General features: G+C 34.4%; 1 protein-coding gene across 3 annotated transcripts in view; it reads right to left on the bottom strand.

The window, feature by feature from the left end:
- LOC127732968 (equilibrative nucleoside transporter 1-like) overlaps positions 1 to 13,871 on the bottom strand; it is a 54,148-nt gene that overhangs the window by 21,193 nt on the left and 19,084 nt on the right. For all 3 annotated transcript variants that reach the window (XM_052242210.1, XM_052242212.1, XM_052242211.1), the window contains exons 3-6: positions 11,647 to 11,770; positions 10,175 to 10,256; positions 9,069 to 9,208; positions 781 to 875 (exon numbers count right to left, since the gene is read on the bottom strand). In XM_052242210.1, the coding sequence (XP_052098170.1) occupies positions 781 to 875; positions 9,069 to 9,208; positions 10,175 to 10,256; positions 11,647 to 11,770 (441 nt within the window). The remainder of the gene's footprint in view (positions 1 to 780; positions 876 to 9,068; positions 9,209 to 10,174; positions 10,257 to 11,646; positions 11,771 to 13,871) is intronic.

Raw genomic sequence — 13,871 nt, 5'->3', positions numbered from 1 at the left:
TATACTTGACATGCCTAGTATGCTACAATATGGAGTCATAACAGACTGCACATGTATATAGTTTGTTCAGAAACAAGTGTAATGAGATACTGGTACAGATACTGTCAAAAACAAGATTGTGTCCATAGTACATGGATGACCCACTCGCACTATCATTTTCTATGTTCAGTGGACCGTGAAATTGGGGTAAAAACTCTAATTTTGCATTAAAATTGGAAAGATCATATCATAGGGAACATGTGTACAAAGTTTCAAGTTGATTGGACTTCAACTTCATCAAAAACTACCTTGACCAAAAACTTTAACCTGAAGCGGGACAGACGGACGGATGAACGGACGTACAGACCAAAAAACATAATGCCCATAAATGGGGCATAAAAAACATTGCTGGTCCTTTCATAACATATCACCCCATTTATTTAACATATCAACATTGATAAAACTGCTACAAATGTATGTAAATAATTATTCTCACATTTATCACATCTGTGTACTTGGTTTCCTAAAATTTTGGTCTAAAGAAGACCTGATGAAGGTCATCAGTGCAATGCATCCTTATTAAATTTATACATTTATTTAATACAAATGTACAGGAAAATTCACAATAGAATGTGCCTGTTATACACTGTTGAATTGTGATTATGTGTATGTCAATTGATGCACAGATTTGGAAGGTGCACACACTTACAATACTTGAGTGTAGATGTGTAGTTATTTAGGCCATACAATCAGGGATTTTTTAACTTATGTAATTTTTCATGCATTAAATATATCTCTTACATGAGGAACTGTCCAACATGGCTAGTACAACAGTACCAATAAAAATCATGGTCATAATCACTATGGAGATAGCTATCCTTCTTGGGGAGGCTTGTCTGCAAAAAAAAATCAAAATTAACTTTTATCAATCACATACTTTAACAAGAATTATATAATCTGATAAACAGTTAATACACAAAATTTAAATACAAAGTTTTTGTGACAAACAAAGGATTATTAGCTCTCTTTCCGTTTATATGAAAAGCAATCATGAAATTTTTTAACAACATACAATAAAACAGATATTATAAATGCAAACTAATGACTCAATGAAGCCAATATGTTGACCTCTAAATGTTTTTTAAAGTTTTATTGTGTTTTAAAGTTGCGCTACATACTTGATACAGACTATTATTCAGAACCAGTTTTGAGGAAAACTAGTAATTTTTCCAAATTTTATCCAAATTATTTTGGTCGCTCAAATGAATTATTAACGTAGGTCTGACCAAATTTCTGACATTCCTTTAATGAATTTGTTTATCTTCCCCTCGACATCACATTAATGGTGTGCTTTCAAAACTAAGGTTATGTTTACCTCTTCTATAAGACTTTCTTTTGAAGTTAAATCAAATATATATTACTTTCAAGATTGCATAATTTTGGTAAATTAACAGGGTCAAATAGCTCTAAAATGTACCTTCTTTCATCTCTAAGTCAATGTAATACGCAGTAAGATTCCAGTTTAAAAAAACTTAAGTTATGATAAGAAACTGCTTTTACTATTTTGAAACAATTCAAGGCACATAACTCTGCAACAGTAATTTTGGCAGAGGTGAAATGAGAAACAAAAGTCAGTCATTACTCCTGATAAGAATTGCAGGTGGCGCCTCATTTGGATTGATGTAAGCAATTGCAAGTCTAGTAATACTAGCATCATTAGATCATTATTTTGTAATATAATTACAATAAAGTACTAATAGTATGTATACAGAGTCTTTTGAATAAGATTTTTTTGCTATCAGAATTCGGATGGATGTTGGAATGCCTGGATGTTAGGTAGTAATGTTTAAATTAAAAGATCCTACTCCAAAATTCTGAATTCATCATCAGGACATGACCATTGTCAGACAACTCAAAGCTATTACTCTTCAACAGTTATTGTGGCAACACCAAACTAGAGGCTCTCAAGAGCCTGTGTCGCTCACCTGATTCTACTTTGGTTTTGGAAATCATGTAAAAATAGATTAAAATCATAACAGATACCCTAATAATGAGTGAGGCCAAATTTGGTTTAATATTGGTCCTGTAATTTAATAAAAAATCCTGGTGGCCATCTTGAACAGTAAATCGGCAACAAAGTAGCAACACTTAATCAGCACCTCATAAGAAACATTTATGCCATGTTTTGGTTTCATTCCATTCAGTGCACCTCTAGAAGAAGCATTTGTATGTATTTCCCATAGGGTCTTATGTTAAAGGAAGTCCCCCCATTGGCGGCCATTACGGATGAAGGATCAGCTTCAAAGTAACAAAACGTAGTCAGCACCTCATAAGGAACATTCATGCCATGTTTGGTTTCAATCCATTCAGTATGTGGTTCTCTAAAAGAAGACATTTGTATGTATTGTCCATAGGGTCCTTTGTTAAACATTGTCCCAATCTGGCAGCCATCATGGATGAAGGATCAGCTTCAAAGTAACAACACTTGGTCAGCACCTCAAAAGGAACATGCATGCCATGTTTGGTTTCATTCCATTCAATGGTTCTCTAAAAGAAAACATTTGTACGTATTTCTCATAGGGTCCTATGTTAAACTAAGTCCTCTGCTGGCGGCCATCTTAGATTATGGATCGGCTTCATAGTAACAACACTTGGTCAGCACCTCATAAGGAACATTCATGCCATGTTTGGTTTCATTGCATTCAGTGGTTCTCTAAAAGAAGACATTTGTATGTATTTCCCATAGGGTCCAATGTTAAACTAAGTCCCCTGCTGGCGGCCATCTTGGATTATGGATCAGCTTCATAGTAACAATACTTGGTCAGCACCTCATAAGGAACATTCATGCCATGTTTGGTTTCATTCCATTCAGTGGTTCTCTAAAAGAAGACATTTATATGTATTTCCCATAGGGTCCCATGTTAAACTAAGTCCCCCGCTGGCGGCCATCTTGGATTATGGATCGGCTTCAAAGTAACAACACTCGGTCAGCACCTCATAAGGAACATTCATGCCATGTTTTGTTTCATTCCATTCAGTGGTTCTCTAAAAGAAGCCATTTATATGTATTTCCCATAGGGTCCCATGTTAAACTAAGTCCCCAGCTGGCGGCCATCTTGGATTATGGATCGGCTTCAAAGTAACAACACTCGGTCAACACCTCACAAGGAACATTCATGCCGTGTTTTGTTTCATTCCATTCAGTGGTTCTCTAAAAGAAGACATTTGTATGTATTTCCCATAGGGTCCCATGTTAAACTAAGTCCCCCGCTGGCGGCCATCTTGGATTATGGATCGGCTTCAAAGTAACAACACTCGGTCAGCACCTCATAAGGAACATTCATACCATGTTTGGTTTCATTCCATTCAGTGGTTCTCTAAAAGAAGACATTTGTATGTATTTCCCATAGGGTCCCATGTTAAACTAAGTCCCCAGCTGGCGGCCATCATAGATTATGGATCGGCTTCAAAGTAACAACACTCGGTCAGCACCTCATAAGGAACATTCATACCATGTTTGGTTTCATTCCATTCAGTGGTTCTCTAAAAGAAGACATTTGTATGTATTTCCCATAGGGTCCCATGTTAAACTAAGTCCCCAGCTGGCGGCCATCATAGATTATGGATCGGCTTCAAAGTAACAACACTCGGTCAGCACCTCATAAGGAACATTCATGCCATGTTTTGTTCCATTCCATTCAGTGGTTCTCTAAAAGAAGACATTTGTATGTATTTCCCATAGGGTCCCATGTTAAACTAAGTCCCCTGCTGGCGGCCATCTTGGATTATGGATCGGCTTCAAAGTAACAACACTCGGTCAGCACCTCATAAGGAACATTCATACCATGTTTGGTTTCATTCCATTCAGTGGTTCTCTAAAAGAAGACATTTGTATGTATTTCCCATAGGGTCCAATGTTAAACTAAGTCCCCTGCTGGCGGCCATCTTGAATTATGGATCAGCTTCATAGTAACAAAACTTGGTCAGCACCTCACAAGGAACATTCATGCCATGTTTGGCTTCATTCCATTCAGTGGTTCTCTAAAAGAAGACATTTATATGTATTTCCCATAGGGTCCCATGTTAAACTAAGTCCCCCGCTGGCGGCCATCTTGGATTATGGATCGGCTTCAAAGTAACAACACTCGGTCAGCACCTCATAAGGAACATTCATGCCATGTTTTGTTTCATTCCATTCAGTGGTTCTCTAAAAGAAGACATTTATATGTATTTCCCATAGGGTCCCATGTTAAACTAAGTCCCCCGCTGGCGGCCATCTTGGATTATGGATCGGCTTCAAAGTAACAACACTCGGTCAACACCTCACAAGGAACATTCATGCCGTGTTTTGTTTCATTCCATTCAGTGGTTCTCTAAAAGAAGACATTTGTATGTATTTCCCATAGGGTCCCATGTTAAACTAAGTCCCCCGCTGGCAGCCATCTTGGATTATGGATCGGCTTCAAAGTAACAACACTCGGTCAGCACCTCATAAGGAACATTCATACCATGTTTGGTTTCATTCCATTCAGTGGTTCTCTAAAAGAAGACATTTGTATGTATTTCCCATAGGGTCCCATGTTAAACTAAGTCCCCCGCTGGCGGCCATCATGGATTATGGATCGGCTTCAAAGTAACAACACTCGGTCAGCACCTCATAAGGAACATTCATGCCATGTTTTGTTTCATTCCATTCAGTGGTTCTCTAAAAGAAGACATTTGTATGTATTTCCCATAGGGTCCCATGTTAAACTAAGTCCCCCGCTGGCAGCCATCTTGGATTATGGATCGGTTTCAAAGTAACAACACTCGGTCAGCACCTCATAAGGAACATTCATACCATGTTTGGTTTCATTCCATTCAGTGGTTCTCTAAAAGAAGACATTGGTATGTATTTCCCATAAGGTCCAATGTTAAACTAAGTCCCCTGCTGGCGGCCATCTTGGATTATGGATCGGCTTCATAGTAACAACACTCGGTCAGCACCTCATAAGAAACATTCATGCCATGTTTGGCTTCATTCCATTCAGTGGTTCTCTAAAAGAAGACATTTGTATGTATTTCCCATAGGGTCCTATGTTAAACTAAGTCCCCCGCTGGAGGCCATCTTGGATGATGGATTCGCTACAAAGTAACAACACTTAGTCAGCACCTCATAAGGAACATTCATGCCATGTTTGGCTTCATTCCATTCAGTGGTTCTCTAGAAGAAGTTCAAAATGTAATAAAATGCTCCGCAGGGTGCAGCTTGATACGACCGCAGAGGTCAAACCCTGAACAGTTGGGGGAAGTATGGACACAACATTCAAGCTTGATACAGCTTTGGATTTGGATTGTGATTAAATATTTGACACAGCATAGGTTTCTAACACAGATTGAATGTGGTCTAAGAACTTAAAAATTTTAAATTGGACATTCACCTATTATGGTCCAATATCCAAAATCTAAATACATGGTTAGATTCAGCATATCAAAGAACCCCAAGAATTCAATTTTTGATGAAATCAAACAAAGTTTAATTTTGGACCCTTTTGACCTCAATGTGGACAAAGTTGATAACGGGGCCCAAAAATCAAAAATCTAAATACATGGTTAGATTCAGCATATCAAAGAACCCCATATATTCAATTTTTGTTGAAATCAAACAAAGTTTAATTTTGGACCCTGATTTGGACCAACTTGAAACTGGGCCCATAATCAAAAATCTAAATACATGTTTAGATTCAGCATATCAAAGAACCCTAAGAATTCAATTTTTGTTAAAATCAAACTAAGTTTAATTTTGGACCCTTTGGACCTTAATGTAGACCAATTTGAAAACGGAACCAAAAATTAAGAATCTAAATACACGGTTAGATTCGGCATATCAAAGAACTCCAATAATTCAATTTTGGATGAAATCAAACAAAGTTTAATTTTGGACCCTTTTGACCTCAATGTGGACAAAGTTGATAACGGGGCCCAAAAATCAAAAATCTAAATACATGGTTAGATTCAGCATATCAAAGAACCCCATATATTCAATTTTTGTTGAAATCAAACAAAGTTTAATTTTGGACCCCGATTTGGACCAACTTGAAAACTGGGCCCATAATCAAAAATCTAAATACATGTTTAGATTCAGCATATCAAAGAACCCTAAGAATTCAATTTTTGTTAAAATCAAACTAAGTTTAATTTTGGACCCTTTGGACCTTAATGTAGACCAATTTGAAAACAGAACCAAAATTTAAGAATCTAAATACACGGTTAGATTCGGCATATCAAAGAACCCCAATAATTCAATTTTTGATGAAATCAAACAAAGTTTAATTTTGGACCCTTTTGACCTCAATGTGGACAAAGTTGATAACAGGACCCAAAAATCAAAAATCTAAATACATGGTTAGATTCAGCATATCAAAGAACCCCATATATTCAATTTTTGTTGAAATCAAACAAAGTTTAATTTTGGACCCTGATTTGGACCAACTTGAAACTGGGCCCATAATCAAAAATCTAAATACATGTTTAGATTCAGCATATCAAAGAACCCTAAGAATTCAATTTTTGTTAAAATCAAACTAAGTTTAATTTTGGACCCTTTGGACCTTAATGTAGACCAATTTGAAAACGGAACCAAAAATTAAGAATCTAAATACACGGTTAGATTCGGCATATCAAAGAACTCCAATAATTCAATTTTGGATGAAATCAAACAAAGTTTAATTTTGGACCCTTTTGACCTCAATGTGGACAAAGTTGATAACGGGGCCCAAAAATCAAAAATCTAAATACATGGTTAGATTCAGCATATCAAAGAACCCCATATATTCAATTTTTGTTGAAATCAAACAAAGTTTAATTTTGGACCCCGATTTGGACCAACTTGAAAACTGGGCCCATAATCAAAAATCTAAATACATGTTTAGATTCAGCATATCAAAGAACCCTAAGAATTCAATTTTTGTTAAAATCAAACTAAGTTTAATTTTGGACCCTTTGGACCTTAATGTAGACCAATTTGAAAACAGAACCAAAATTTAAGAATCTAAATACACGGTTAGATTCGGCATATCAAAGAACCCCAATAATTCAATTTTTGATGAAATCAAACAAAGTTTAATTTTGGACCCTTTTGACCTCAATGTGGACAAAGTTGATAACGGGACCCAAAAATCAAAAATCTAAATACATGGTTAGATTCAGCATATCAAAGAACCCCATATATTCAATTTTTGTTGAAATCAAACAAAGTTTAATTTTGGACCCCGATTTGGACCAACTTGAAAACTGGGCCCATAATCAAAAATCTAAATACATGTTTAGATTCAGCATATCAAAGAACCCTAAGAATTCAATTTTTGTTAAAATCAAACTAAGTTTAATTTTGGACCCTTTGGACCTTAATGTAGACCAATTTGAAAACGGAACCAAAATTTAAGAATCTAAATACACAGTTAGATTCGGCATATCAAAGAACCCCAATAATTCAATTTTTGATGAAATCAAACAAAGTTTAATTTTGGACCCTTTGGACCTCAATGTGGACCAATTTAAAAACGGGGCCCAAAATCCAAAAACTAAATACACGGTTAGATTCAGCATATTAAAGAACCCCATGAAATCAAGAATAAAACCCCATTGAAATTGGTCAAGAAATAAGCAATTTATAGGAAGTATCTTCTTTTGCACAATCCTGTGCTATTAAATATTTCTTGCTATTGCGCAATACTGTACAATTGACAATTTCTTGCTATTGCGCAATATTGTGCTATTGGATATTTCTTGCTATTGCACAATACTGTGCAATTGAAGATTTCTTGCTATTGCGCAATACTGTGCAATTGAAGATTTCTTGCTATTGTGCAATACTGTGCAATTGAAAATTTCTTGCTATTGCACAATACTTATTATATAATAATTTACACATCCTGTTTGGTGTGTATCTCCTACCATATCATTATTATTTGATTTTAAATATAAATCAGAAATAACCAACTTAAAATGGAAAATTTTAAAAGAAACAAAAAAGGAAAAAAAGAAAAAAAAGGAAAAAAAAATAAATCCCCCCCAAAATTTTTTGAACCCCCATTATGATTCATCATCCCCAAACTCAATCCCAGCCTTCCCTTTGTGGTATGGTACCTTGCAGTACAATTTCAGAGAGATCCATACACTTGAACACAAGTTATTGTCTGGAAACTAGAATAAAATGTGTTTTTTGGCCCCTTTTTGGCCCCAAATTCCTAAACGTTTAGGGCAATTACCCCCAAACTCAAACCCAGCTTTCCCTTTGTGATATGGAACCTTGTAGTACAATTTCAGAAAGATCCATACACTTACACACAAGTTATTGTCATGAAACTAGAAAAATGCTTGTTTTTTGCCCCTTTTTTGGCCCCTAATTCCTAAAATTTTGAGGCAATTACCCCCAAAATCAATCCCAGCATTCCTTTAGTGATATGGAACCTTGTGGTACAATGTCAGAGAGATCCATACACTAACACACAAGTTATGTCTGGAAGTTACAAAAATGCTTATTTTTGGCCCCTTTTTGGCCCCTAATTCCTTTACTGTTATTACCATAACCCCTAAAATCAATCCCAACCTTCCTTTTGTGGTATTGAACCTTGTGGTAAAATTTCATAAAGATCCATTCACTTAAACTAAAGTTAGAGTGCGAAAACCAATGTGTCTTCGGACGACGCCGGACGACGACGACGACGCCAACGTCATACCAATATACGACCACAAAAATTTTTTTGCCGTCGTATAAAAAGTTAACGCCGACGACGGACGCCAAGTGATGAGAAAAGCTCACTTGGCCCTTCGAACTTAAACTAAATTTTAACAAAGGTCGTACGGTTGCAAATCAGAATGTTTATACCATTGGAGACAACTGAAGGGGCATAACTCTAGAATTTATTTTGTCAACAATTAGAGTTGAACTTGACTTTACATGTACATGATGTAGTTTGCTTCAAATAGACAAAGTGCTGTCTAAATGTTCTTTTTAAAAACATTTTTGGTGATATAATGTTTGTAGATTTTATAAGTGCAATGAGTTTGTAGATTTAATAAGCTCAATGTTAAGACAGTTTTCATACCCTCCACACTGGACGAATGCGTTAACTCCACTCATGATGAAGTTTGGAACTTGTGATGCTATACCAATGGAGAACATAAAATTTGATCGCAAGTTATTCACTTCTGTTGTGTTTTCAGACAGCTTGTAGTTTTCAAAGTACTGTAAAAGATGTATTTATATTTATCAAATATGATACAAGAAAATATTTTAATGAAAAAACCTTCAATAAAACCTTTATGCAAACATAGCTATTTTACTATAACAGTTTGTCTCATTCTCTACAATATTTTCAAATGGTGATGACCTTCATTCCACAGGGTATCAATGATTCTTTTATGTAAAGTGACTGAAATATGAACCCTGGATATAAACTTGACCAAAGTCAATGAAGTGGAAGATTTAGCCCTCAACAAGAGACAAGTGTCTATACAATTTGTCAAGCTCTATGATAGCCTGAGATAATAAGATTGCTCTGAAGTCTGATGGCCTTTTTAGGACTTGTTGGGGCCATGGAAAATCATTTCACAGTTTATATAGAAAACATGGAAATCTTGGGCTTGTGGTGGCTAGTTTTTATCTCATAAAAGATCCATTTTCAAGTATATAAATCATACATCAATTGATTTCTTATTCATTTTCATTCACAGACATGTAACTTTTACTCATACTAACCCCTTGTAGCACAAATGGGAGTTTGGCAATATCTCAAGGTAAGGTAAGTTAATAAAAAGTAATACATGCTCTGCCATTGTGAAACATGTTTTGAACATAAATCAGGACGTTAGTGTCTTTGTTCGAATTTTTTTACATTTGTCATTTTAGGGCCTTCTATAGCTTGCTATATGGTATGGGTTTTGCTCATTGTTGAAGGCCTTAGAGCTATCTATAAATGCCAACTTTTACGTCATTTGGTGCCTGGTGGAGAGTTGTCTCATTGGATATCATACAGCATCTTATTATTTTCATACAGCAAGTTTAACATAAAAAAAAACAAGTCAAAAAAACTTTTATCCAAGTTGAATCAATACCATCATTCAAAATCATTGGCAAAACTACGCTTTTTTGCTTGTTTGTTTGTTTGTTTGGGTCTATACATTGTAGTTAAGAATCTTATTACAAACTTACTGCTTGAGCATTGATTAACATATTCCATGGCATCAAAATACCAATACCGTGAACCAACATGATGAAGAACACAATACGATACCTGAAACAAAACACAAAAGTTTAAAGGTAATATTGACCTCATATTTCATGGCATCAAAATACACATGAAATACAAATACTGAATAAAAAATTAAAATAAAAAGTAATAAAAATGAAATGAAATTAAATTAAATTAAAAAAAGTATCTTTGAAATTTTTTCCATATAATCAGAATACAAATACTGTACCTGTACAGCAATGGTAAAAATAAACATTGATTAACTTGTTCAAAATTCTAATATGACGCGCTTCTTTCCCTTTGTAAACAACAGCGTGATAAAACTCTCAATATATCTATACTTAGCACAGACTCAGAGATGTACATATTAATGGCTGTTAATCTTTACCTCCCACGTAGAGCCACATGTATCGTAAGCTATGTGCAAACACTATGTGGATTTCGTTGTGTTCAAATTGAAATTGAAAAAGAAACTACAGAACCGTTATTCTTATTCTAATGCATAACAAAAGAATTAATGCACAAGATATCAAAAAATGTATAAAATCAAAATAAAATGAAATTCCCCAAAATTTCATGAATGATTTTGGCGCATTAACATCATGTCAACACATGACGTCATACCAATGAAAACTCTGAAGCTGAAGACTATTCTGTTACGTGTATGCTCTAAATTCAGATTAAAATGGAGTTTTGAGGTAGGTGTTGTTTCATTTTCTATTCTATTGCATCATTCGCACATTCATGGATTTCAGCAAATCAACATGGTGGCTGACACCTTAGTTACGATATGTCATTTGTGGATTTGACAATAAAAAGTAGCCAATGAAAAAAAATTATTGGGTTAAGAATTATAAGAATTGAACACATTTTTTCTAGTGTTTATTTAAGAAATAATTCATGCAAGCCTTAGGCTTATTTGAAATTTGTAGCTTTTATCTTACAGGGGGTAAAATAGAACAGCCATACACACGGCAATTTACCTTCGCTTCAAATTTTCAAATTACCGTATTTGTCCTATTAGAATTGAAATAATTCATGCATGCCATAGATTTGTAATCATTTTCACATGGCTAACGCTCGAGATAAAATTCGAATATAACGGCCCAGGCCATGTGAATATTTCCAACAAATCTATGGATTACATGAATTATTTCTCAAGTATACCCTAATATCAATAAGTGATGCCCCATTGATACTATGAGCACACTTAGTCACAAAAAGCATTCATATTCCTTGCAGATACTCTTAGATCGGTCCTATGTGTCTTTTTTTTTGTTAGTTTAATGTGCTTTGTGTCCATTTAATGAGTCAAGCCTTTTTCTAATTACTCATGGTCTTAAAAAAAGATTGTTGAGATAGCCTATCTTCTATTCAACTCTTTCTGGATATTAGGGTATACTTGAGAAATAATTCTATAAATTAATATCACCTGTCTGGAGGAGCATTATCCTCTGAAGGATCTAATTCATCAAATTCCTCTGGGTTTCTGTTCAGGGAATCTAACCCTGGTTCCAATTTAACGGGTGGCAAGAAAGCATCTTTATCATCATCACCTAAAATACGAAATTTGAAAAAAACATAAAGAATAAATGCTTAATAATATCATAAATATGTCAACACATATTTAAAACAAAATGAAATGTGAGCTATTGCCCACTAATGTTACCCCGCTCAAATTATTTGCTTAACAGGAAGATGATGAGCTATGGATGTCATAAAACATGCTTCAATAAAATTTGATACCAAATTCCAGCAAGCCCTGATCTGTAGTTCCTGACAAATGCAACAAAATTTCATGCATGGCCATTATGAATAAGAAAACAGTAGGTTCATTTACTTTTCGTGGGGACCAATTTTAGGCGATTGAGGGAAATAGTATTTTCCTGGATATTTGATTTCCTAGTTTTCATCAAACCTTTAGATAATTGGTACTTCTTTAAACATCTTTGTGGTTTACCTATACCCACAACAAATGGTATCCAAGGCAACGAATATAAAATGAATCCATAGTATGTAGGTATTCAGTTAAAAGGATGAGTGATGAATGTGAAAACTCAACACATTGTATATGCTTATATGAAGCTTGATACCTATCAGGAAGCTCTGATGTGTAGTTCATGCTAAAATTTTGAAGAAAATAATCATAGGATACAAGTAGCTACAGAAAGATGTAAGGTAGCAATACACAGTTAGGAAAAAATCTTAAAATTGACACTCATAATTTTTAACCACCCTCTTTTCCTTCCTAGCTAATAAATAAGGCTTACTATTTATGTTATGCATGTGTATATTTCTGGAAAGAGCATCTTCAATAGATTTCATTTTCAATAGTTAAAAAGGTGAATATAATCTCTTTTTGGTGTAACCATGGCAACAATCTGCATTTATTTGATACAAAATATGGCAAAAAGGGGGGTGAAAATGTCACAAAAGTCTCCAAAATTTGGTCCAAAGGAAAATTTCAATCAATTAGAGTGATACCTTTCCTGAAACCATAGACATTTATCTATCAAGAGGTCCAAAAAAATTCATATGCCTTTCTGCTCGTTTTTCCATAAAATTGAATTGAAAAGATCGAGCGTCAAATCTTTGTTGATAAACACTATAATAATTTCTGGACCTATGGGCGGTACGGATAGGAAAATACGGACGGTCAAACAGAAAAGTGGCCTATACATGCTAAAAACAATCTAAATGTTCATATAAACCCACTTCAAAGGCTATATTATTCTTCAACTATCTAAAATCAATTTTATTGTACAAAAACTTTCATATTTAAAAAATTCACAATGGCCATAATGCGAAACTAAACTTCTAACTGTGTATTGCTACCTTAAGGATAAACATTTTTTTTTTCAAATTCCACTTTAAATTGATTTCTGTGTTCTGCTAGCTAAGCCGAGCAAATTGGCCTGCAAGTTTTGAAAATTGGTTCAGAAATGAATATTTTATGAAGGTTAGCAGTTGCCACTGATATGCAACAAAAAAGAGATTTGAAGAAACATGCCATGTTAAAGTGTGAATTCTCCTTTTTTAGTCAAATTTCTAAAACTATACCTTCTGTGCTTGTCTTTTCTTGTTTAAAAACTTAAATCAACCTTAACAGTAGACAAATTTTACAAATTAAAGCTATTTTAAAGCTCTAGAATGTCAATTTTGTAGTGTATTAGCACACCAAAGCCTTGGTTAAAATTTAGCCAATACTGAATTAATCTATAACAGCGGGAACAAATTTAGATTTAATTCATGCTAAATTGTAACTTTATACTTGCTAAAATAATAAAGGAGTAGGTTCAGTAAGACCCCTTTTTGGCCCCAAAATATAGCAGTTTTACAAAATTGTTAAAATGTAAACTTTTAGCTATTCATTTGAAAGTAGAATACTTCTGTCACATACATATGGGCTGTTTTTGATAATACAATGCATATTTATCGGGTACTAGCATCATTAAGTTATGCTAAATTACTGAAATCTTCATAATTTTAGCATTTGAGTTAATTTTTAGATGGTTTCCGTTTTAAATGGACGTGGCCGCATTTGTGTTCATTCTTAATATTTAAATGTAAGTTGTATTTGATGATAATACATAACATATATAAAGGTTGAGGATGAACACGGATGCGGCCACTTTCATTTTTGACAAAAACCATCTG

This window comes from Mytilus californianus, unplaced genomic scaffold (genome assembly GCF_021869535.1).
Source record: "Mytilus californianus isolate M0D057914Y unplaced genomic scaffold, xbMytCali1.0.p SCAF_3, whole genome shotgun sequence".
Lineage (NCBI taxonomy): Eukaryota > Metazoa > Mollusca > Bivalvia > Mytilida > Mytilidae > Mytilus > Mytilus californianus.
Note: the sequence above shows the minus strand (reverse complement) of the source record. Positions and strands in the feature narration are given on the sequence as shown.